The 24363-nt window shown below is 36.3% G+C and overlaps 2 protein-coding genes across 11 annotated transcripts in view; one reads left to right on the top strand and one right to left on the bottom strand.

Moving 5' to 3' along the window:
• IMMP1L (inner mitochondrial membrane peptidase subunit 1) overlaps positions 1-4662 on the top strand; it is a 78636-nt gene extending 73974 nt beyond the window's left edge. For all 7 annotated transcript variants that reach the window (XM_046015562.1, XM_046015559.1, XM_046015561.1 and 4 more), the window contains 2 exons: positions 3571-3681; positions 4499-4662. In XM_046015562.1, the coding sequence (XP_045871518.1) occupies positions 3571-3681; positions 4499-4567 (180 nt within the window). In that variant the 3' untranslated portion in view covers positions 4568-4662. The remainder of the gene's footprint in view (positions 1-3570; positions 3682-4498) is intronic.
• The window catches only part of DNAJC24 (DnaJ heat shock protein family (Hsp40) member C24), a 61426-nt gene continuing 40468 nt past the window's right edge, over positions 3406-24363 (bottom strand). For 3 of the 4 annotated variants that reach the window (XM_046015567.1, XM_046015568.1, XM_046015566.1), the window contains exons 3-5: positions 20497-20635; positions 8318-8386; positions 3406-6099 (exon numbers count right to left, since the gene is read on the bottom strand). In XM_046015567.1, coding sequence (XP_045871523.1) covers positions 5969-6099; positions 8318-8386; positions 20497-20635 — 339 coding nt within the window. In that variant the 3' untranslated portion in view covers positions 3406-5968. The remainder of the gene's footprint in view (positions 6100-8317; positions 8387-20496; positions 20636-24363) is intronic. The other variant, XM_046015569.1, reaches the window with a different exon arrangement.

The following is a 24363-nucleotide window of genomic DNA, read 5'->3' on the forward strand; positions in this document are numbered from 1 at the left end:
AGGGATGAATGACTGATACATACAACTGGATTAATCATTAAAAAATGAACAAAGCCAGACACAAAATAAATATAGTACAATCTTATTTATATGAAGCTTAGGAACAGGTAAAACTAGTTTCCAGTAACAGATCTCACTAGTTGCCTGGTACCAGTTATATGCATGGTAGGTTGACTGGCACAGGAGAGAACTTTATGGCATGATGAAAATGCTCTCCATCTTGATTATAATCAGCAGTTACATAGGTATGCACATTTTCTAAAACCAGTGTCAAACTTGAAATGAGTGCTTTTTACTGTGTATAAAGTATACCTCTAAAAAACTGACTTTTAAAGTGTTACTTTAAAACACTTTACTCTCTTACTGTATACCAAAAATAAGTGGAATTAATTTCAGCTTCATGAATTTTTTACTGGACACTGAGTAATTGACAGGTTAGGTCAGCAAAGGTGACTGCTTTGATTTTAAAAAATCCAACTTAGAGGTTTTCCTGTTTATAGAGAAGTTCTTATTAAAGGTTCCATCAACGATGAGGTTGTTTCCTTGCTTTGTGTACTATGAAGCACTGAAGTCTGAGAGGTAGAAGATATTCCTTTACTGTAATAGACACATGGATATTAGAATGTATAGGCTTAACATAAATGGGAGTTAGCATGTCCCATATTTGAACCTACTTCTATTAACTATCAGTAATAGTACTTCACAGCTTGTTTTAAGGATAAATTGAGTTCTGTTTTCTTTTTTTAAAATAAACTAGAGGGGCACCTGGGTGGCTCAGTAGGTTAAGCCTCTGCCTTCAGCTCAGGTCATGATCTCGGGGTCCTGGGATCAAGCCCCATATCAGGCTCCCTGCTCAGCGGAGAGCCTGCTTACCCCCTCTCTCTGCCTGCCTCTCTGCCTACTTGTGATCTCTGTCTGTCAAATAAATAAAATCTTTAAAAAATAAATAAACTAGAAAGCCATGAATATATACTGGCTTGCTCTACTATTCACTTCTTTATATTCCACCTGTTGGAATCAAGGATTAGGTCAAGATAGCCTGAGTCACTCTTCCAAAGGCTTCTGGTAATATGTTCCGGATTTGTCTTAGCAGAATCCTTTCTCTACTTGTTAATTTTAACAGGCGCTTTTTTTTTAAGATTTTATTTATTTATTTGACAGACAGAGATCACAAGTAGGCAGAGAGGCAGGCAGAGAGAGAGAGGAGGAGGAAGCAGGCTCCCTCCTGAGCAGAGAGCCTGATGTGGGGCTCGATCCCAGGACCCTGGGACCATGACCTGAGTGGAAGGCAGAGGCTTTAACCCACTGAGCCACCCAGGCGCCCCTGCACTTGTTAATTTTATTATACCAAAGATAACACTTCATCACTTTATTTAACTAATTTGGAAGAAACTTGGGTCATACAAAAGTGATTGTGCTTCCTAAGAATTTCTACTCACATTATAGATAAAAACCACCAAATATTTGGCTTAGGTGTTGTAAAGAATTAAGATCATGACATGATTACTGTCTGTTGGCTTATTTGGTCATAATAGACTTAAACAAAAGCCAAGCAAGCTAATGTTATAATCTAGGGCCCCAGGCAAGACAGACTTTGTATGGTAAATGCTCTAAACCATCAAGAGTATTTGGTATGGGCAGGCAAGGTTGGGGAAAGTTTCATGAAGAAGTGCAGTATATATTGGATCTTGGTTTATTACCTGTTTATTAGAACTCAAAAACAAACACACATTAAGGAGAAACTATGGAAATTTAAACATAGAAGTTGTCTGTATTATAGCTTCTCCTGTAATGCCACTTGAGACTTTGTTAATGATACATGGCTTTTCCAAATATACTATTTTCGGGGTGGTTTTTTTTTTTCCATCTGTGATCTGAAATGGATTCATTTTTCTACCTGAACAATATTAAGATTCATTGCACATAAATCCACTTAAACAGATACAAATTAGTCTTGCTCTTGGCCCTATAACTAGTTCCACTAATAATGGGGGGAAAAAAGTGATCTTACAGCATCTGATACTCTTTCAGGAAATTTTTCTTTCTCTACAAATTTTTCTTTTCTCTACATACATTTAAGTGTATGTAGTTAAAATAATTGATTTGTTTTGGACAAATATTCCTACATTATACATCCCAAAATTATATAATCTCTGATATAAAGTGAAATTCAGATTTTACCTGCTTGTATACATTTATTTTTCCAAAAGGTAATATAGGGGATGGAGGGGGGAAGACAGGAATAAGGCAGCTCACATATGATACTGTATTCTATGATACTGTAGTGGTGGATACATGTCATACATTTGTCCAAGCCCATAGAATGTACAACATCAAGAGTGAACCCTAAATTAACTCTGGACTTTGGGTGATTATGATATTGATGTGGGTTCACCAGTATAACAAATATACAGCACTGTGGTAGGGGATGTCAGTAGTGGGGAAGGTCATGAATGTTTGGGGGCAGGAGATGGGTGGGAAATTGTGCTGTGAACCTAAAACTACTCTAAAAAATAAAGTCTTTAAAAAGCAGTAATTTGTAACATTTTGAAAAATTGCAGTCATTTCTTATTTAACCCAGTAGGAGTATTTTTCTTCACATAAAGTTCCCAAGTCATAAAAAGCTAGTCAAAAGAAAAGTGAAAATAAATTCCTTCCCAGTAGATCATCTTGGTCTGGTCAATAATTCAAGTTTCTTGGGTAAGAGAAACTATAAAGTAACTTGTAAAGTGCTACTTTAAGGTTTATTGGCTGCAGAGTAATTTTTTAATGGGCAAATGTTTCATTTCACAGAGCTCATTTTTTTTTTTAAGTTAACATGTTCTGTTCTAAATATTTTTATGGTTTACATTGAGTAAAATTGTAAACTTACGTTATTTACCAGTTAGTACATAGGACAATATAGGAGATAGGGTCTTTCATTTAGTAGAAGGTCACCATCATTAATTTTACAACTGATGATTTTATAATAAGTCCTTCTAGTTCTGATGGTCATTACTGAAGTATAATGCATTGAAGATATGGCCTGTACAAAGGCAGAACAGGGATCTTAATTAGAATTCTGACAAGCCCACTCCAATAAAATGATGAGATTATTTGTAATTGATGTCACAATCAATTACCATTTAGTTCATCATGAGCACTCTAATAGGTCTGGCCTTGGTACTAGCCCCAGGATGTTGCTGAGTGAGTGGCTGCCCTGCTTATGCTGTTTTAGAGACAGGAGGGCACATTTTCAGTCAGCATCCTAATGACCTCTTTTGAAGTCTATTAAATTAATGACTCTGTCACACTGTTTTGATCTCTTATAACCTCAGTTTGGGGTTTGTGTAACAAATTAATGTTTGGGAACCATGTGGCAAAAAAGATAGGTCTTTTAAAATGATGAAACCTTAACATTACTAGTATTTAATAAAAGATATTTTATTGTGCAAGAAATAAAAGCAAAAATACAAATCATAGGGTGTGTGTTTTATAAACAAGAACTTTAGGACATGCTTTTTATTTATACTACCCATATTTGGTTTTTTGTTTGTTTTTTAAAGGGGCTGCTTTCTTCTCTAAATCTAGGTGCCAACAGGTCATGTTTGGTTAGAAGGTGATAATCTACAGAATTCTACAGATTCCAGGTATTATGGACCTATTCCATATGGACTAATAAGAGGACGTATCTTTTTCAAGGTATTATTTTCTGCTTAAAATGTAGATTTTCTTCTCTGAGCTGGAAAAAAAAGATTTTCTTTCAAAATGAACTTTGAAATATTCAGGCTGTTAATGGACTTAACTTTACAGCAGCTACATTTTATGAACATGCTGGCCTTCATAGCTATAAACATTACTTTTTTCCCTACTGAGACAGGTAATTAAGAGTAATTGTTTGAATAATAAAGGTCAAACAACTTAGCTATAAGAAGCCTTTAATTAATATCTCCAAAATATAATTCTTTCTCATACAACTTGTACAACTATATTCATATCTTGGACATAAGTATGCATTTGCAGAAGAGCAGTGTAGTCAAACTACACTGCTAAGTGGGGATATTCCAGTTAAGTACATTGACTTGCCATGGTTATAATAAATGTAGAACTCTTAGGAAAGATGATTATTTTCACTGGCTCCTCCTTTTTGCCACAGCAGTAAGAAGAAAACCTCATGAATGCTATTGGATAATCTGCAGGATTCTTCACACTTATGCAGAGGTTATATTTAAATCCTTGGGTTTATAGTTAACTTTGAGGGTAGTAAAAAAAAACCCACAGACACACATATTACGTTCATATACCATATACATATAAATTCTTGTATAACATATCAGCGTTCCAAACTTTTTAGTTTAAGTACATATGCACATACAAATTTTGTATAGAAAATTTGTTCTTGACTAAAAATAAGGACAAAGTGTTTAATTACATTGCACAGAGAAAAGGGATGAATAAAAGGAATGATGATGATGTAACACTTTCATTAACTGTCTTCAATCACATTTCAATTTTACAGATTTGGCCTCTGAATGATTTTGGATTTCTCCGTGACAGCCCTAACGGCCACAGATTTTCTGACGATTAGCAAGCCTTTATTCTTTTGATTATTCTCTCCAAGTGAATTTATTATTGCCACTGAAACCATGTACTTACTAATAAACTATTTGCTACTTAGTTTTAGTCATTTGTAATTGTTATATGGAAGAATAAACAATACATATTACAAGTGCTATTAGTTCTAAATATATGGATAAAAATGTAATCCAAGATAAGAAATCTAAAGTTTATGATAGATATAAAAATATTTTTAGGGAAAAAACCTGGATGACCACCTCACTTCTGAATTTTTGGTTTAATAGTTATAATGAAAGTAATCTTTTCTTGACTGTGCCTCATACTTTTGCTACATTTACACATCAGAGTAGTAACTTGTCTTTCAAGTCCAAACCAGTAATACCATGAATTCAACCAGTAAAAAGCTGCTAAGTCACATACTTGGTTCACTCTTTTTAAATTAAAGTTCCAGTGATCCCATAAAGTGACCTCAATCTTTTAAAATGAGTCCTCACTTATATTATATATAGAGTATCAAATATAGAGAAAAAATCTTTATAGAGTCCATTATAATCAATAATAACATTATAAAAGTCCATTTGTTCATACCAGCAATGCAGTGGTTCCTTATTCATAAATACAGGAATTAATACTTAGTACTTTGAAATTAAAAGGGAAGTAATGCATCAGTTTCAGATTATTTTTTTTAGAGCTACCATTCCTAAGTTACATTTAAAGTTGAAGACGGCAGTGTTTAAATTTTATTCCCTTTAACGTAGCCACACAAAGAATCTGGAAATAGAGTTGCCAGGACTGGAGTCAAGTCTTGACTCCAAAAGCTACCTTTTCTACAGTTGTCATTTCACCTTCTTTCTCAACTTTGAAATAACTTCATGAATATCCATATCCAGCCTTCATTATGGGAGTACTAGGCTCACATGTTATTTACAAAGATTACAGTTTAATCCTAATGACTTGAGACTTTGAGATACTTGTACAATAGGCCTATAACTTTAGCAGCTAGAAATGTCATGTAACTATAAAGGAACATGATAATACTATGACCCATTATAAGAAGAGACATACTTAAAGAAAAGGAAAATTCTTATTTTACACCAAGGAGAAAATGGACCAAATAACAAAGTTCTCAGATGGGAACTCACAAAATAGAACTTAATAATTCAAGTCTTTTTTTTTTTTTGGTGATCTATAAATAGATAGTATAAATACATATAAATAACTAAATGAATTTTCTGTTAATTTCTGTTAATCTGGAGTAGCCCTTGTTTGACAGTCTTATACTTTCTCTGCAAATAAAAGCTCACCCAAAAAAAAGAATCCTACTTCTTTTTATCAGCTTTATACATTTACTTGAATGGGCTCTCTTCAACATGTCTGAATACAGAGTTAAAGGATCATTTAGTGAACAATTTCAGCCATAATGAAGGAGTTCTATAATTAATGAACATGTATCACAAGAAATCAGGGTAACTTCTTCTGCTTCATCCTTGGAAACTCTGTATTTTCCACCACATCGGCAACTCAGAGAAAAAGAGTTATCATCTGTAAAAAAAACAAAAACAAAACAAACAAACAAACAAAAAAATAATGCTTCAAACACTTGTAAGTATTTCAACAACTTTTTAAAAATGCAGTTTATCACAGAAATTCCAAAATGAAAGAAGTGCCTTAAGTATAAAACATATTTAAATGAGAACTTGAAACAAATTCTTGTATGGGGCAGTGTTTCTAAAAATTACCTACTAAAAAATCTTGATATGTAGAAGAGAGCTGTAGAGGACTAAAGCTATGAATCAACAGCCCAAAGATCTTGAGGGGAGAGCAGAAGCTCGAAGCGGCCCAGGACAATTATCTGAAGTCTTCTGTTTTCTTAAGATCCACATAAATTTTACATTCTTCTCAACAATATATTTGTCAAAAATACTACTGTGAAGGAAAGAGAAATAGCCCTACATGCTTATGCCTGGAGTATATTCTTTTAGAGAAAACTCTTGTTTGTTTGTTTAAGATTTTATTTATTTATTTGAGAGTGAGAGAACATGAGTGGGGGGAAGGGGAGAAGCAGACTCCCCTTGCTGAGCAGGGAGCCTGATGCAGGGCTTGATCCTCATCACCTGAGCTGTTGCCTGTGGACGCTTAACCAACTGAGCCATCCAGGCGTCCTGCTAACTTAACTGTTTAGGTTCAACATTCAGATACTCTGTTTTAGTATCACACTATTTCTGTGAAGTGAGATGCCCAACAGAGGTGATATGGCACAACATTTAGCCTACTAATGGTGGAAATTTTATTAAATCTACCATTTTCTTGGGAAGCTGAAATGCTCTTGTCCTTTAACTGAAAGAATCTGATCCACTGGTCATTCCATTTCACTGTCACTGAGAAGTGACTGTAAAAGAAAAATAATTACTGATCACCTTATTGTATGACGGTCATAATTTACTAGAGGTACATCAAATATCTTTATTCAGTTCTCAGACTTCATTCTTTAATACTCAGATCTCATAATATGCCACTAATAGAAAAAAAAAAGTTCAACTGCCTTGTATTTGTTCTCTAATCAAATTTGGCCTTGGAAAAATTAAAAATTAAATAAGCTAACTTTATGTTTCTTTTACCAGTAACAAAAACATGAATTCATTCACCCAATCTTTTTACTTTTCACCACAATGCCTTTTTTGTCCGTAAAGAAAAATAATTAATCTTGGAATTTTAAAATGCTAACATCTTTCCTGTCTGAGCCAACATATATATTGTAGTAGCATGCTTTCAAAAGTGAATTGTTTCATTATTAAGTTGTCTAAAAATGCACATATTCTAACCATTGGTTTTCTAAAGCTAAATGTCCATCTTATTTTTTTACCACCTCAGTGAACACTCAGAAACAATTTGAGGTGACATGTGCTCAGTAAATGATGCAGAGGCCACCATGGGCTACTGGGGAGTTTTGTCATAGATGATTCCAAATGTTAATGCTCACTAAAAATTCACAATTCACAAAACTATCAGAACAGGAGAGAAGTTAAAGTTGTAAAATTCTAGTAATAGAGGGCACTTGCACAGCTCAGTTGGTTAAAATGTCTGACTCTTGATTCCGGCTCAGGTCATGATCTCAGTCATGAGATCAAGCCCTGTGTCAGGCTCAGTACAAAGTTGCTTGCTCCTCTCCCTCTATGTACACTCTCTCTCTCAAAATAAAATAATAAAATAAATAAAATTTTAATAATACAAAAGGGAAAAAAGACTAGATGTCACGGTGGATGGGTAAAGGGAGTGACAAATTTTTCTTTTCCACCTAACAAAATCAAAAAAGGGAGGGTAAAAACCAAGTTCCAAGCAGAAGAGTACAGTATTAAAAGCCCTGCCCTGCCATGTAAAGAAATAAAAACAAACAAAAATTCTAATAGAAAATTCATCTCCTATGTCAACACAGGAAGGATGAAAAATATTAACTTTATTTTCCCTATTACACAGATGGAAAGTAAACCAAAACCCAAGTAATTTAAAAAAAGAAAACATGAAACCTTCTATACCTAACATCTACTTAGACTAGACAAATAACTGGAAATGAGTCAGAGAGAAGAACATCAATAACTGAAGTTTAGAATGAAAAATATTCCTAAAACCACCCACATTTATATATTTAAAAAGCCAAGCTATTACTATTTTTTAAGATTCCCAAATATCCCAGAAGGGTTCTTCTTCTTAAAGAAAATCCCTAATGTTTTCCTTTACTATAGTCAAGAGAAAAAATCCCAACCTTCGTTCCAACACATTTCTTCAAGATATACTTGAGCATCTACTGGTCCCACATTTCTTAGATCATCTTCTGTAAAACAGAAAATGCAACATTTATTTGACACTTTAATCATAACCATGAAGAATGCTGAAAAGGCAACTGCAGCCCGTTGACTACAGCTATAATTTACTTGCCATTTAAAAACTTAGTTTACTACTTTTGACAGCAGTTTTAAGGCTACCTGACTTGTAGTCCACTTCTTACGAACCTCAACAGTCAAAATCTACCCCATTTTCCACAAATATGCAACATGCAAAAACCATGGAGTTGATTTGGTGATTCCTTGTGATTAACTAGTAACCCCTATTTTTGTGAGAGGGAACTTTTTTGTCAAGCTATACCTGTAACTAAGGAAGGCAGCATGGAGTTGGGCAAAAATAACTGCATTTGAACCTTAGCTATAATATTTCACTAGCTTTCTAACCTTAGAAATATACCTTAGATACACTTAGTTATCTCTTATCTACTTCAGAAGGGTTGTTATGGACTGAACTGTGTCCCCCCAAAATTCTTATGTTGAAGTATTTAGAGATAAGCCTTTTATGAGGTAATAAAGGTAAAGTAAGACCAGAAGAGTGGGGTGGGGTCTTAATCTGATAGAGTTGGTGGTCTTGTAAGAGGAAGAAAGAGGGTCTCTCCATGCACAAGCACCAAGGAAAGTATCAAATAAAGACACAGTAAAGAACGAGGCCATTTATAGCCAGTAAGAGAGCCCTCACCAGGAACCATACTGACTGGCACCTTGATTTTGGAATTCCAGCCTCCAGAACTATGAGAAATAAATTTCTGTTGTTTAAGCCACCCAGTCTAGAATTTGCTATGACAGAACAGACCAACACTAGTGTGTTGTTCTAATCAAATGATATCAGTCTAAAAGTGTTTATTTATTTTTAAAGATTTTATTTATTTACTTGATAGAGATATAGAGAGCACAAGCAGGCAGAGCAGCAGGCAGAGGGAAAAAGCAGGCTCTCCACCAAGCAAGGAGCCTGATGTGGGCTTGATCCCAGGACCCTGGGATCGTAACTGAGCCAAAGGCAGACGCTTAACTGACTGAGCCACCCAGGCGCCCCATCTAAAAGTATTTTAAAGAACAAAGCTCTAACTAATGTAAGGGTCACCTGATTTTTAATTGCTTGCAAGAGAGGAATAGGTAACTTAAAAGACTTACTTTAAAAGGTTTCAATAACCATACAACTGTATTGTGTTGATATTCTATTGCTATTTCCTAGGCCAAAGTTTTCCCTGCAGGTGGAAGGTTCAAAGAAGCTTGGAATTCTACCTAAATTTAGTAAGCATATAGTTTAGGTAGTAGAAGCATGTACTCTTGCTTAAAACAAGGATACTTTGGGACAAAGAAAGCAACTATAGATAAGCACTTGTCTTTGTTTTTAAAGGCATTTATACTTCATGTATGCTTGTATTGTTCTTCTAGAAGTCGATTCTTAAAAGAAAACTACTAAAATCCACCCCTCACCCCAATGAAATTTTCTTTAGCTGTCTCACTAGTCTCTTGTTCACTTGCTGAGAATGCTTTCCTTTGTTCCGTTGTGTGAATGCCTACAATTTAATTATATTTAATAACTGCCTGTTCAGAATTTATTGGTGAGTTACACAATTTTAAAACAGATGAAAAAATTATACAATATTTTGAACTCACTGTGGTTTTCTATAAAGTATGTCAAATATTATATCACTTCATATTTACTAGGTCCCAACAGTCTATTAAACTGACCCTAAAATCCAAAGATTAAAGACTCTGCCCAGTGGTCGGAGGTTGGGGGAGTTCCTTCATCTCTGTGCCCACTGAATAGCTTATGCAGACTGTATCAGTATGTGAGGTAATCTCTGAACAAAACAATTTCTACATTCTATATAAAGCACACTTGGTTATAGATTATTCAGTATTTTAGTTTTTTAAAAAATTCTCGGGGCGCCTGGGTGGCTCAGTGGATTAAGCCGCTGCCTTCGGCTCAGGTCATGATCTCAGGGTCCTGGGATCGAGCCCCGCATCAGGCTCTCTGCTCCACAGGGAGCCTGCTTCCTCCTCTCTCTCTGCCTGCCTCTCTGCCTGCTTGTGATCTCTCTCTCCGTCAAATAAATAAATAAAAATCTTTAAAAAAAAAAAAAAAAAAATTCTCCCTAAAAGTTCCATGGAGAGAAAAACAAATCTTAATCATATGTTTCAATTTCTTAGAATGACTAAGGTAAGTTTGCTTGAATGGAGAAATGAAACACTTTTAGATTTATGAATGGGGGTAATTGGCATTTAACAGACTGTGTTAGAGGAAAAACAGATGTAAATAATTTATAATCAAGTTGGCTATATTCCAGGGTATCTGATCGATATCTTCAGTAATTTTGGAAATCAATTACAGCAAATCAGACAAGGCAGAGGTAATGACAAGATGAATAAGCCTTCATCTAACCTATCTTGGACACCTGCAATACAACAATTACACAAAAAGACAACCCACTCATATATGTCCACTATGCTATTTTTACTTGGAAATAATAAATGAGAAATAACTGGCAAAGAGAACTGCCAAGGAAGTCAGCATATTGCTGTGCTTCTCCACGAGAAAGCTACTGTCACGCTCACCTAGTGTTTCACGTGGAGCACCTCTCTATTATTCCACTTCCTTAAAAAAACGGGCCTTTATATTTTTATTATTTTTTTCTTCACATACAGTTACTTTGGAGTAGCGACCTACTTCTTAGATGACAGATCAACTTAGATGATATCTCATAATAAGAGGGAAAACAATGCAAAACTGGTTAGTACTTTGCCCAAGGTCAGAGTTAAAAGAAATAAATATTCTCATGTTCTGTGGCTGTCTAAATATCTAACTATTTGATCTGATTATTCAATATTATGTGGATACAGTCCAGGTTTCTGTGAGGTTCTGGTTTTAAAAGTCCTATCTGACACAAGAGAGAATATACTATATGATTCCCCGTTATATAAAATCCAACAAGCAAAACTACTCCGAGTTGTTGCGTGACACCGTGGGTGTGGGGGAAGTGGTGGCTACAAGGAGTCACAAGGAACCTGGGTGCTGGTCAGATGGGTGTGTATATTGTGAAAACGCATCAAGCTGGACGCTTAGGATTGGTGTACTTCTCTGCATGTATGATACATTTCAACAAAAAGTCTTTAAGTAGTGTGCTGAGACTCCAAGAGCTACACTTTTTAATAGAAATAAGGAAACAAAAGTTAGGGAAAAGAAGTTAAAAGCCTAAGAAAGTGTGTATTCCCTGAAAAGATGGTAATCTAACAACTTCTGAAAAAGGCTGGGGGTGATTAACTCAGGGAAAATTGGATCCCTGGAGAACTGTATAATGAGCAGAAGGGGTACATACAAGTAAAAGGTGAATCTAAATGTAGGGGGTGGGGAGGTGATCACAATCCTTTGTTGAGAGGCAGGTGTCCGGGGAATGGGGCAATAGCAACTTCCCCCCTAACTACGATTACAAGGAAGGAGCACAAACAAATCAATGTTTTTTTTTTTTTTCTTTTTAAACAATGATCGCTGCTTGTCCACCATTGTAGTTATAATTAGAAAACTTAATTCCTCCCTACCCTGTAAAGTAACTCGCAGGAACCCTGTAATTAGCTTTGATAATTGTCTTCTAATCAGGCATGGCATCTCCAAAATAGGTAAGTTCCTTTTCTTTTGAGTATTACATATTACAAATATTTTTGCTCATTACAATGAAATATTTCAATAGGTATCTGAAAATATAAATTCTATCTCAAAGTTTTCCTGTTAACATGACACTACTAAAACTATTGAGAAAACATAAACTGACTTATGCAGTGACTTAATTAAAGGAATAGGTACCAAAAAAAAAAAAAAAAAAGGAATAGGTACAAGATTTAAATCTGGAATCTTAGCTCCAGAATGGTAATAACTTAAAAACAAGCAAACCCAGCCATTTGGAAAGAAAATGCAATGCGTGGCATTTGGGTACTCTATCTTAAGTCCAATTACACTACAAGATTCCTAATTCTTTTGAAGTAAATGGGCTCAGCTTTTCCTAAGGTATGTAGGTCCATTCACACCCTGTGCTATATCCAAAGCTTAGCTAAATACGGAGACCAGAAAAAGATCCAAATTTCCTTATATATAGAAAGCAACGCATTATAAAAGGAAATTCCTGTGGAATATAATGATAAAATCAAATAATTTATGTGGTTACTTGGAAAAGAATCTTTCAACCTTCAGAAGTACAGGCCCTTCTGACCCTGTGTTCTATTGGATTTGTCTGACAACAAGAAGTGAAAGAATTCTGTAGCTCCTTTGTCTCAACAGTGGGATCTAAGAAAACACTGGCAGGACTCATCAGAGAGGTTTATGAGCCTGCAATTCAAAGAGATTAAAAGGAAAATCTAGGGAGATTCTTTCACACTGAAGAATAACATTAAATAACTATTAGCAGCTTGGTTCAGTAAAGCTTACTAGAGCTCTCGCTGGGTCATTCACAACTTTCTAAAAGAGGAAAGGTTTTTTTTTTTCAGCTCCATTTGGGAATCAATAAATATTTCTTACTTCTTACAAGACAATGGAATTCCAGCCTTTTAAAGCTTCTTCCTAATGATAGTAAAATTTCTAAAACAACTTTTTGCTGCCTAAATAATTACACTTCCTAATCCCAGGAAACCTGTTCTAACCGTAGCTACAATTCAAATAAATAAGTAAAAATAAATAACCAGCAACAAAAAGCTACGGTGGAGAGGAATTTAACTTTATTCATTATGGCTGAGATATCAAAAGTCTCATTCAACCCAATATTGGCCAAAAGATCTAGTCCATCTGCAGTTCTGTCCCTACTATTCATGTGTAGCAATGTTGGAACTTACTCGAGTGATCAAGTCCCCAGGACACACTCATTTAGCAAGTAGTCTGTTGTATTTATTTTTATGCCTTTGAAAATAAGATTTATTTCACACTTAATGGAAATCATCTGTGTGTAAAAAGCAAAGTGTTTTTGTTTAGGTCTAACTTAGTATCGTGCTGTTTTAAAACCAAGTAATTTAATTGTATATAATCACCTCTTTCTTAAAAATCAGTTCACTATTAAATTTTTCATATAGGAACTAATTTGAAGGAAATCGGTTTCCTTCTCCTTAAAACTCTCTGTTCTTGGAACAGTCTCAGACTACCTTGATAAGAGATTCTGAATCAGGCAACATTTAACGTGAAACCTGCTCATTAAATCAGAAAGCTCTATAATCCTTTCCCAGGTGAAATTAAAGAATCACAATTGCAACGCTTTCCATATCAAAGAAAAATTACAAACCTGGAGTTTAATTATGGACTTGGAAGAACTGGGGCTTTTATAAACTGAGCATACATGCAGTGCTCATAAAAGGTACCAAATGAAACCCGGAACATGAATTTCATGTTTCACTACACAACAGGTAGAACAGCAGCAGAGGAAGGCCTGGCCTCTCGTTCTGACCCGCAAATATAACTCACTCCTGCCCATCTGGAACTGAAAACAGGAGGCTGCACACACCTATTCAAAACTCGACAGCACACCACAATGTGATTAAAAGTCAGAGAATGGCTTTGAATTCCTCCTCTATCAACTATTAGCCATGTGGCCTTAGGCAAATTACTTAACCCCTCTGAATCTCAGATTTTTTTTAAATATCTTCCTTAATAGGCTGTTAAACAATGATTGAAAGACAATTATCACGGATACAGTGCTCAATAAATGGCAGCTATTTTAACTGTTATTATCTCAGAATGTTTTGTTGACCTGTTCGTACCCCACCATAAGAAAATGACTAAACACCAATCTATTCTGAGAGGGGAAGCCTCAAGTACCACAGTGTAGGGAGGCAGCAGCTACTACCATGTCTGGATTTGTGACAGTGCTAGAAAGTTTGATGTACTTTGCTATTGTCAGTCCCACTAAAATCGACCTGTGATTACCAAAGCCATAGTCCATCCGACATATCAAACAAAACTGCAAAATAGAAACCACAGAGAAAAAATTCAAAATAATTGATTTGTAGATTAGATTCAGAGATTAAAAATGATGGTAGACTTGAGTGTGGGGGGAAGTTTTCTTTAGGAGTTGGGGGTGGGCTGGAGGACGAGTTCAAACTTGAACAAAAAATAAACTGACAAATCAGAGTGAGAGCATGTACTGAGTCATGACAAACAACACAGGCATTTGTGTTTGGGAGCCCCTAGGTGAACCAGGGGAGAAGATTCACATCAGGTTCCTCGTGGTTGGTGATAAGGCTAGAAAAAGTAATTAGGAACAAAGTTCAAAGCTTCTGTCCCATTTAAATTCTACATGAGTGGGTAAATGTGTTGGGGAGAGGGTGGTTATAAAAGTTCTTAAACAGAGGAGTGAGAATAAAGAAAGCTAGACCAATCAAAATGTAAACGACTGTAGGAGAAGCCCAATTAGCAGCGATGGGTATGTGTAATACTCTGGGTACAGCTTACGGTGATAGCTGTGAGAAGATGATGACCACACATTAAAAAAAAAAACTAAAAAAATGTCAACACTCATTTCTAATTCATTGGTTATATATTGAGCAAAGGAGAAGTAATCAGAATGCAACATGAAATGAAGATTTCAAATCTGAGGGAAAAAACAAGCAATGAAAAAGGTAACCAACCCTGTTTTGGGTTCAGACTCATTGATTTCAATTGGTCAAGTACCCGAGTAGAAATTGGGAGAGACATTAAAGTAGGAGACACAAACTTCCTTAAATCTTCCATTTTCAGTAATATTAAATCAGAACTCCCAAATGTGTCCAAGTGTGTGTATGTGTGTGTATAACTATAATCTTGACCATAGGTCTCTATAACATTCTTTGAAACTAGTAGACAAATTTTTAGGCAAAACCACTGAGAAAAGATCTTAAAATACATTTTCACTGCAAAAACAGATACCTGCATTCAAGTAAAAGTAAAAGGTAACATGAGTAGTCACCTTCTTATGACAAATAAGACGGAACAAGAGGACCCTCACAGAAAGTTTTCTCTATACTCTCTTCTCCCTCTGAAGAAAATGCCAGTCCCTGTCTAGGTGGATTTTCTGCATCATTTCACATAGGTACTTCTCCCAGAAACAGTCACTAAAAAAAACATGCCCCCTGATGCTTATCTTCAAGTTTTACCTGAAGCACATTTTTACAGCCAATTTTCAAATTCCTAAAATCAAATGGAAATACTGATATGATTATAGATGGAAACTCTAATCTGACTGATACAAGTATTTTGTAAGGGTCAGTTTAGCACATAACCTACATAAATATCTACTGGCCTTACGTCGTTATTCTTCAGTTAACTCAGATTCGTATTATCTACATTTAGAAGTATTTCCCTTCTTATGGAGTTAATCAGTCTTTAGCATTAACTTTTCAGGAAGCATCAGCTTTTCAGGAACGATTCTTATTTTAGGTTTAAGAAATTACATGTTGGGGCGCCTAGGTGGCTTAGTCGTTGGGCATCTGCTTTCAGCTCAGGTCATGATCCCAGGGTCCTGGGATTGAGCCCCGCCATCAGGCTCCCTGCTCGGCCGGAAGCCTGCTTCTCCCTCTCCCACTCCCCCTGCTTGTGTTCCCTCTCTCACTCTCTCTCTCTGTCAAATAAATAAATAAAATCCTTTAAAAAAAAAAAAATTACATGTTAACACATTAACATTGGTGGGGTTTTAAAGATATGTTCGTATTTGGCCTGCAATTTATTTATCTCCCATTCTCAAATATTTATCCTTATAAAAGGGACAATGTAAATTGTATAACACAACACCAGAAATGACCTTTTGTATCTAGCTAAGGGAGAGTAGCTGATTAGCTTTGAGTAAAGACACAATGACTGTACAATGTCTGGCCCAATCTCCTGAGCCAGGCTATTTTGGATATCCAAGTACTTGTCTGCTTGTGTAAGGTGAAGACTCCACATTACCAAAACAATTCACTAATAGAAAACCAAGATAGATCTTAATATAAAATAATATACCACGAAGGATTCCAAACACTATCCACTTATTTTTTAAAAACATTACTTAACCTGACTGATTTCATTTGGAGGTTTTTTTACGTCAGGTCACAAAGAAGTAAACCTAACTCATCAGCTGTGTCACTCTGTAGAGCCACTGAGACATTGGACATCTGTGTGACTGTCATATATTACAAAGCAACTGAATCATGACCCCTATTATTTTCCCATAATATACTTCTGATGCATTTTTTAATGTGCTTAATATATGAGAAAACTCCCCATACATTTGTAAGGGCACCAAAATCTATTCAACAGATATTACTCACTTAAACATTTTATAAATCCAGAAAAGATTTTCCAAAGTGCTCATCTGGTTGTCTAGAAATGCAAAGCCTAATCTTGAATAACTATATGCCTTTCAAAGGAACATGGGAAGCAAGCCTTTGGAAGCATCCTTAGAAACAAGAAGGTAAATATGCCAACTGGAACTAATTGATTAAATTCACTAGTTAACACTGCTTTCAAAATGTATAGTATCTGGGAACTGAATATTACTCATCCTTTTTTAGATGTGCTTTTCTTCAGCCTGGCTAACATTGCCCTAAAAATATCCTAAGACTAAGACTAGATACGTGGAAATGGCGAAGAAAGAATATATGTACTTTACTGGGGTTATCTACCCTAGACTTTTGCTTTATTAGAACTCATTGGATAGTATCTTTTGTGAAGCAAAGAAATATGGACGTCAAGGTCCCCTTTAAACGATCTCTTAGAGAAATAAATGGTTGTGGGCAATATTGATGAGCGTTTTCTTACAACAGAGCACCAACTTTGAGCTGTGAAATATGAGAAAGCATTCAACATATAAATAAAATGTCTCTTGCCTCCTTCCCAAGTATTACAGTTAATGGATTTTATACTCCAAGTTAATGGAAGGCAGGAAACAAACATATTTAAAGCACACCCTATGAAAAGAAAGTTCTACAATGAACTATCACCACATGCAAAAAGAGTTCTGTATAACAAAGCTATTTCCATGTCCCCAGGGGGTGACCCAGAAAAAAAGAGTGCTTTGACCTGGTTATAACAAATTCTCTCTCTCTTGGTAACCTATCCTGGTCTTTAACAAATTATCACTCTCAAAGGTTTTCCTTCTATCGAATCTAAATCCTCACTGTTAGAAGTTCAAGTTCATTTCCTTCTTTTGAGGAGCCAATTACTGAAGATGGGTCAAGAAGGAAAAATTAATGTCAGCATTCAAAAGAAATGACAAGATGAAACTAGGTTTATTATGAGATTTTTAAAAATAGCTCTAGTATGCAAGGCTTAAAAACAGCAAGTTATATTTGGATAAGAGACTTCTACTTCTTATCTGAACAGCAATCCAATCTTAATTTAAAACAAAAGTAAAGCATTCTCACCATCTGGAGCTGCTGGTAATGAAGGAAATACTTTGTACTTAGATCTGACATAGTAAAAGGTCAGGAAAAGCTGCATTTCTACTGTCCTCCTAGAACCTGCTTGAAAAACTTGCAAAGCAAACCGTAAATTCCAAACAGATCTGCTGATTTATCGGTTTATGAATCAGGCCCATTTCTCACTGTATTTAGTTTGTCTAAATGTTGTTGTGGCCTCATCAATGATCTACAATTGTGAGTCCCCCGTGATCCTGTAGGCTGCAGTTATCTCCATTAAAACCTTAAAACCAAGGACTAAAAGCTCAATAGAAATTCACATTTCCAAGGACTTCCCAAAGGCAATGAGAAAGGGTTAAAGCTGTTGATTACTTGTTCTTAACATTTTTTTAAACTTTCCTTCATGCAATTCTATTGCTCACTTTTAACTGTTTCCTATTTCTCTCCATTTCTCGTCTATCAATACCCTAATTCCCTAGCAAGAAAGATTAGTTGTTTTTTTTGGGTTTTTTTTTAAGATTTTATTTATTTATTTGACAGACAGAGATCACAAGTAGACAGGCAGGCAGAGAGAGAGAGAGGGAAGCAGGCTCGCTGCTGAGCAGAGAGCCCGATGCGGGACTCGATCCCAGGACCCTGAGATCATGACCTGAGCCGAAGGCAGCGGCTTAACCCACTGAGCCACCCAGGCGCCCCTTACTGACAGGTTCTTAACAGTACACAGGCTGTGGAGTGGCAAAAATGCAGAGCCACAGGGCGAGTATGTACCTTACACCCCTCAAAGTACAGTTTTGTGGATTATCCTTATCTTAAGCAAACTGTCACCCACAAGTAATGACTGGTAAAGATGGGCAAAAAGCACATAGATAATTTCTCACGTGACAAATTCATGTATAGCTTCAGTACTTTTCACAGAAAATACTATCATGTGAACCAAGGTTAAAAAGAGATCTGTGAATAGAATTCATCCACTTGTACATTCTTCTGCCAAAAGTAAAACATATTTATAAAAGAAATACAACATGTGCAAGATACTTATATATGCACCAAATAGTTAAGACCCAATATTCTAGCCATATTTGAAAATTAACCCAAATTCATTGCAAAGATACACTCATTAGTTTCCTAATATTTTTTTTTTTTAAGATTTTATTTATTTACTTGACAGAGAGGCACGAGTAGACAGAGAGGCAGACAGAGAGAGAGGAAGGGAAGCAGGCTCCCTGCCGAGCAGTGAGCCCGATGCGGGGCTCAATCCCAGGACCCTGAGATCATGACCTGAGCCGAAGGCAGCGGCTTAACCCACTGAGCCACCCAGGCGCCCCTAGTTTCCTAATATTTTTAAAAAGCTCATCAGTCTTAAAAAAGTAGGGCTTTAGAGCTGCTTAGTCTGATGAAAGTCACTCTTAAGTTCTCCAGTATCTGAACAAATAGCTCATGAAGTCTTTATACACGAAGATATCACACACTGCCTGTAAGTTATAAATACTTAATTTTATCAGTACAATGCCCTCTGAAAATAAATATGGGCATTCCATATATATCATTGGCTTTACCTCTAATGCTGCATTTTGAAGTGAGCCTGGTTTCTCAAATCAAATTTTCAGAACCGTAGTCGCTGGAGCCTTAAAATCATTTTGTTAGGTTTGATGATGTGCCAGTGTAGGGCATGGGAGGGGATTCAATAATCAACTACAGAGACAGTGAGCTTTTATCAACACATTCAAGTCAATGTTGAACCTGGTGCGCTATTGCAGAGTGCAATTGAGTGTTTTCCCCACAGGCTGTAACTGATTATTGACTCTCCCCCATTAGCATGCAGGGTGCATACTGAAGGTTCAAATAGAAGACTGAGGGACTCCTATCCCAAGGCCACTGCTGAAAGACAGCCTATCACTTCGTGTAACTGCAGTCTATGTGTGACAAACCTGACCTACATTTTTCCCTTTCTTTCTCACAAGAGCTTGTCACTGTTTTAAGAAGCTATTTTCTAAAATGCATAAAAGAAATGACTTTTAGAACTGCTTAGGAAAGGTGCATTCCTAAAATACTATTTATAGCAATCTTATAAAGAATAGTTTATTCGGGAGACAATCAGGAAACCTAGCCTAAAACAAGCTGAAAGACAGCACAGTGCTTTATGATGTTATCCCCAATAGTACCCTCCTTTCGACTGTCATTTGTACAGTACACTTTGTTAAAAGTGCTACAATTAGGGGCGCCTGGGTGGCTCAGTGGGTTAAAGCCTCTGCCTTCGGCTCAGGTCATGGTCCCAGGGTCCTGGGATCAAGCGCCACATCGGGCTCTCTGCTCCGCGGGGAGCCTGCTTCCTCCTCTCTCTCTGCCTGCCTCTCTGCCTAGTTGTGATTTCTCTCTGTCAAATAAATAAAATATTTTTTTTAAAAAAAGTGCTACAATTAAACTCTGAATGAGTACATAATTAAATTTAATGAAAATAAGTTATTAAACATTAATTAGAAATGTGTGATTAAACATTTTTCATTAGTTAGAAAAAGCAGCTTTCATGGCTTCCAAAGAAGCGACATCCTAGTAGTTTTGTTAACTACTCAATGGATACACAATAATCACTACTAAACAGAGGGCATAGTTAAAAATAGTGATGGAGGGGAGGAGTCAAGGCGGCAATAATAACTTGGTAGGAAGGCTGGAAAATGCTCCTCAGGAACGGCTGTGGAATGCGCTTCAAAGAGTTGCCAGTCTGCTATGGCTCCTCACCCCAAGTACCCACCATGCCGCTGCAGGTCATACTCTTTTTTTGTCTCTTCATTCCCTAGAATTTTCCATGCCTGATCAATTTCGATGAACTTCCGTATACATTCCTCCACTGTTCCTGCTGGCACATCTGCACTTTGTTTATCTGGATGATACTGCCAATCAAAAATAAAGGGGGTGGTGAATAGAGAGGGTTGATGAGGTTAGGTTAAAAACAAAAACTAAAACAAAACAAAAAAACCCCAAAACTTGTAAATCTAAGTTTTAGTTAAGAAAGAGGGTGATGAGAAGATGAAAACTAAGATACCAAAGCAATGAGACAACAGCACTGGGCACAGGAGACAACTGCCAGGTTAATTAGACGACTGGAGTAGCTATAAATCCACCAGTGACATGATCTGTCACAACATGCAAAGACAGCATTTTCTGGATAATTTGCTGGTGGAATCACTGGCCTCATGGACAATATACCTAGAGAGGATGACTAACGCAAACAGAAATAGGTACTTGCAGACGAGCAGGACATGACAAAGAAAGGGCACAAAGTATGCAGGGTATGACACTTTCCTTATATAAGGTGCTTAGCTGTAAAAACCATCACTATTGAACTACTAGCTTTTTCTTAGGAAATCAGATTATACAATCATACTTAAAAATAAATACCTTTCACCTTCCAGCTCAGCCCTGAAGGTTTTTTTTTTCAGCCCTGAAGATTTTAAAGTTACAAATCCCCAAACAAAAACTTTTATTGAATAACCTAGAATAATGGTTATTCTAGGGCAGATTGGTAAGAAACAACATTTTTTTGCTTTAAGGATTTATTTTAGAGATAGAGATAGAGAGAAGCATGGGTGCGTGCGTACACACATACACACACACATCCCTACACGAGAAGGGGGAGGGCCATAGGCAGAGGGAGAGAGAAAGCACCTCAAGCAGACTCCCCACCTTGCACGGAGCCCCACATAGGGCTCAATCTCATGAACATGAGATCATGACCTGAGCCAAAACCAAGAGTCGGATGCTCAACCAACTGAGCCACCCAGGCACCCCGATAAGAAACAACTTTGAAGAACTAAACAAAACATTGGGATATAAGTTAATTCATTAGTAAATCTTTCTCACTTGTGTTTTCAAAACCTAAGAAATATTTAAAAATGTTTTCAATATGCAGTAATTTGTTTAAAGTATTTGGTCAAAACAAGAATGTTTTATACAAATTCATCAATTCTCAAATGCTAATGTAAAATGTGGCTTACTAGAGATCTCATTTATATTATTTCCTTTTCCCCCTATATTCTCCATGGCTCTCCCTTCTCTTTTTATTTATTCGTTCTGAAAGAATCAATGTCATTTGCATTTCAGCAGTCTTTGAACAAATAAGCGAGAAAAGGTTATGTGAATGTAGAGACATTTCACTTAAATAAAGTGAGGACCATAGTAGCAGATATTCAAACGTGTCATTTTTTCACTCCCAAGTAAACAAGGAACCACTTGATAGTATTCAACTAGAATTTGCCACCAGTAATTACTCTGAAAGCTTTATCAAATATGTTACAGAACATACCTTAATTTTAAAAGTTACCTTGGGAATCTCCTTGAACTAGTAGACTACTTTTCCTCCTTTCGTTTTTGTCCTTTTTCTTCCAAGTTTTTATAATAAAACACACCAAAAAAACCCCACCATTTTTACATTTCATGATATTAATATGGTTTGTTCGCATACCCATCAATTAATAATGGCATACTCACTTAAATTCTTTGACTCTTTTACAGACATTGAAAGAATACAAAATATCTGTAAGTGTAACGTCATGCATTATCCAAGTTGCTTAAGGCCAAAGTCACTCAGTCAATTGTGGCAAGTAACACGAAGTAAAGTGACTTCAATCCTCAATCCAGAAATCATAAAGTATATAAATTTTTAATCATAATGTAGACTACTGATTTTGACAGTGAATGTGTTTTCATGCTGAACTTTTCACATTGCTGATGATTCTTGCTAGCAGAGCAAAAGCTATTGTGTTATCTGGTTGCACGGAAGAACACTATGCATGCTGAGACAAAGATTACAGGGCAAACAAAGAGAATTAGGCTTCCATTTTCCCTTTGGCAAACTATGTCTCATCCTATGCCAAATTTAACAGTTATCAACATTTAAATATTTAAGCTAATTAATATAATGACTGAAGAAAAGAAAGGGAAACAAAGGCTTCACTATTTCATCTTTTTATGATAATGATTTATCAAATGATGCTCATAAAAGTCATTCCCATACTGAGGTCTAGGCAGTCCCTACATTTGGGTCATTTAAGTAACATCCCCAAACCAAAACAGAGTTTGCTACATTAAAGTTCTCTAGCTAGGTGACCTATTCTTTTAACACTATGTGAAGAAGATTTATGTAACAAGCTTTACCAAGAAAGCCCTACAAAATCAAGAATTAGTTTGTGGCTACCCAAAATGAGACACTATCACTAAATTTTATTGAGTCATAGATCAGTTCTATGATAGTCCAAGCATAATACATTTTCTTAATAACTTGGTATTTTCCTGACTGCTATTTTAAATAAGCAACTCACCATCTGAGGCTTTTCAGGTCTAATTTGTTGTGCTATTATTAGAATGCAATAAATTTTATTCTATGATACAGAGTCTAATTAAGAAATGGCTATTAGGGGCACCTGGGTGGCTCAATGGGTTAAGCTTCTACCTTTAGCTCAGATCATGATCTCAGGGTCCTGGGATCAAGCCCCACATCGGGCTCTCTGCTCAGCAGGGAGCCTGCTTCCCCATCCCTCTCTCTGCCTGCCTCTCTGTTTGCTTGTGATCTCTGTCAAATAAACAAACAAAATCTTAAAAAAAAAAAAGAAAGAAAAGAAAAGAAATGGCAATTATTCAGACCTGTACCCCTGTACATTGTATGTTTTAAAAAGGAAGAAAGAAAGAAATGGCAATTATTAGCAAACAAATAAATGTTATTTAGGGTGCTAAAAGCCTCAGTCCAATCTGTTTTTTGTTTGTTTGTTTTTGTTTTATTTTGTTTTTTTAAAGATTTTATTTATTTGACAGAGATCACAAGTAGGCAGAGAGGCAGGCAGAGAGAGAGGAGGAAGCAGGCTTCCCGCAGAGCAGAGAGCCCGATGTGGGGCTCAATCCCAGGACCCTGGGATCATGACCTGAGCTGAAGGTAGAGGCTTTAACCCACTGAGCCACCCAGGCGCCTCAGTCCAATCTGGTTTGACAGCAAGTTTCAGAACAAAACGAAGGTCTAAAAGAGAATAAAACATTCTATGGTAGGCTAATAATGGCCCCTAAAGATATCAGGTCCTAATCTCTGGGACCTGTAAAGTGTTACATAAGGAAAAAGGATCTTTGAATGTGTAAACTTGAGGATCTTTAAACGGAAAGTACTCTGAATTACTAAATTCAAAGTATTCTTATAAGAAAGAGGCAGAGGGGCTGTGACACACAGAAGAGAAGATGGTATGAAGAACATTCAGAGAGACAGAGAAGGATTTCAAATAATGGTATCAGAGACTGGGAGTTATGAGTCCATGAACCAGGGACTCTACCAGCAACTAGAAAAGACAGGGAATGGACTCTCACCCCTAGAGTCTTGACTTTGGTCGAGTTATATTGATTCTGGATTTCTAGACTCCAGAATTGTGGAAGAATACATTTCTGTTGTTTTAAACCACCACATTTGTAGTAATGGTCCCTCTACGTTGACCACATCTCAATAGACAAACATCTTTAGACATGACTAAAATTATTAAAGTTATTATTATTATTATTAAAAGAAAATTAGAGGGGGCGCCTGGGTGGCTCAGTGGGTTAAAGCCTCTGCCTTCGGCTCGGGTCATGATCCCAGGGTCCTGGG

Source organism: Meles meles, chromosome 8 (genome assembly GCF_922984935.1).
Source record: "Meles meles chromosome 8, mMelMel3.1 paternal haplotype, whole genome shotgun sequence".
Taxonomy (NCBI): Eukaryota; Metazoa; Chordata; class Mammalia; order Carnivora; family Mustelidae; genus Meles; species Meles meles.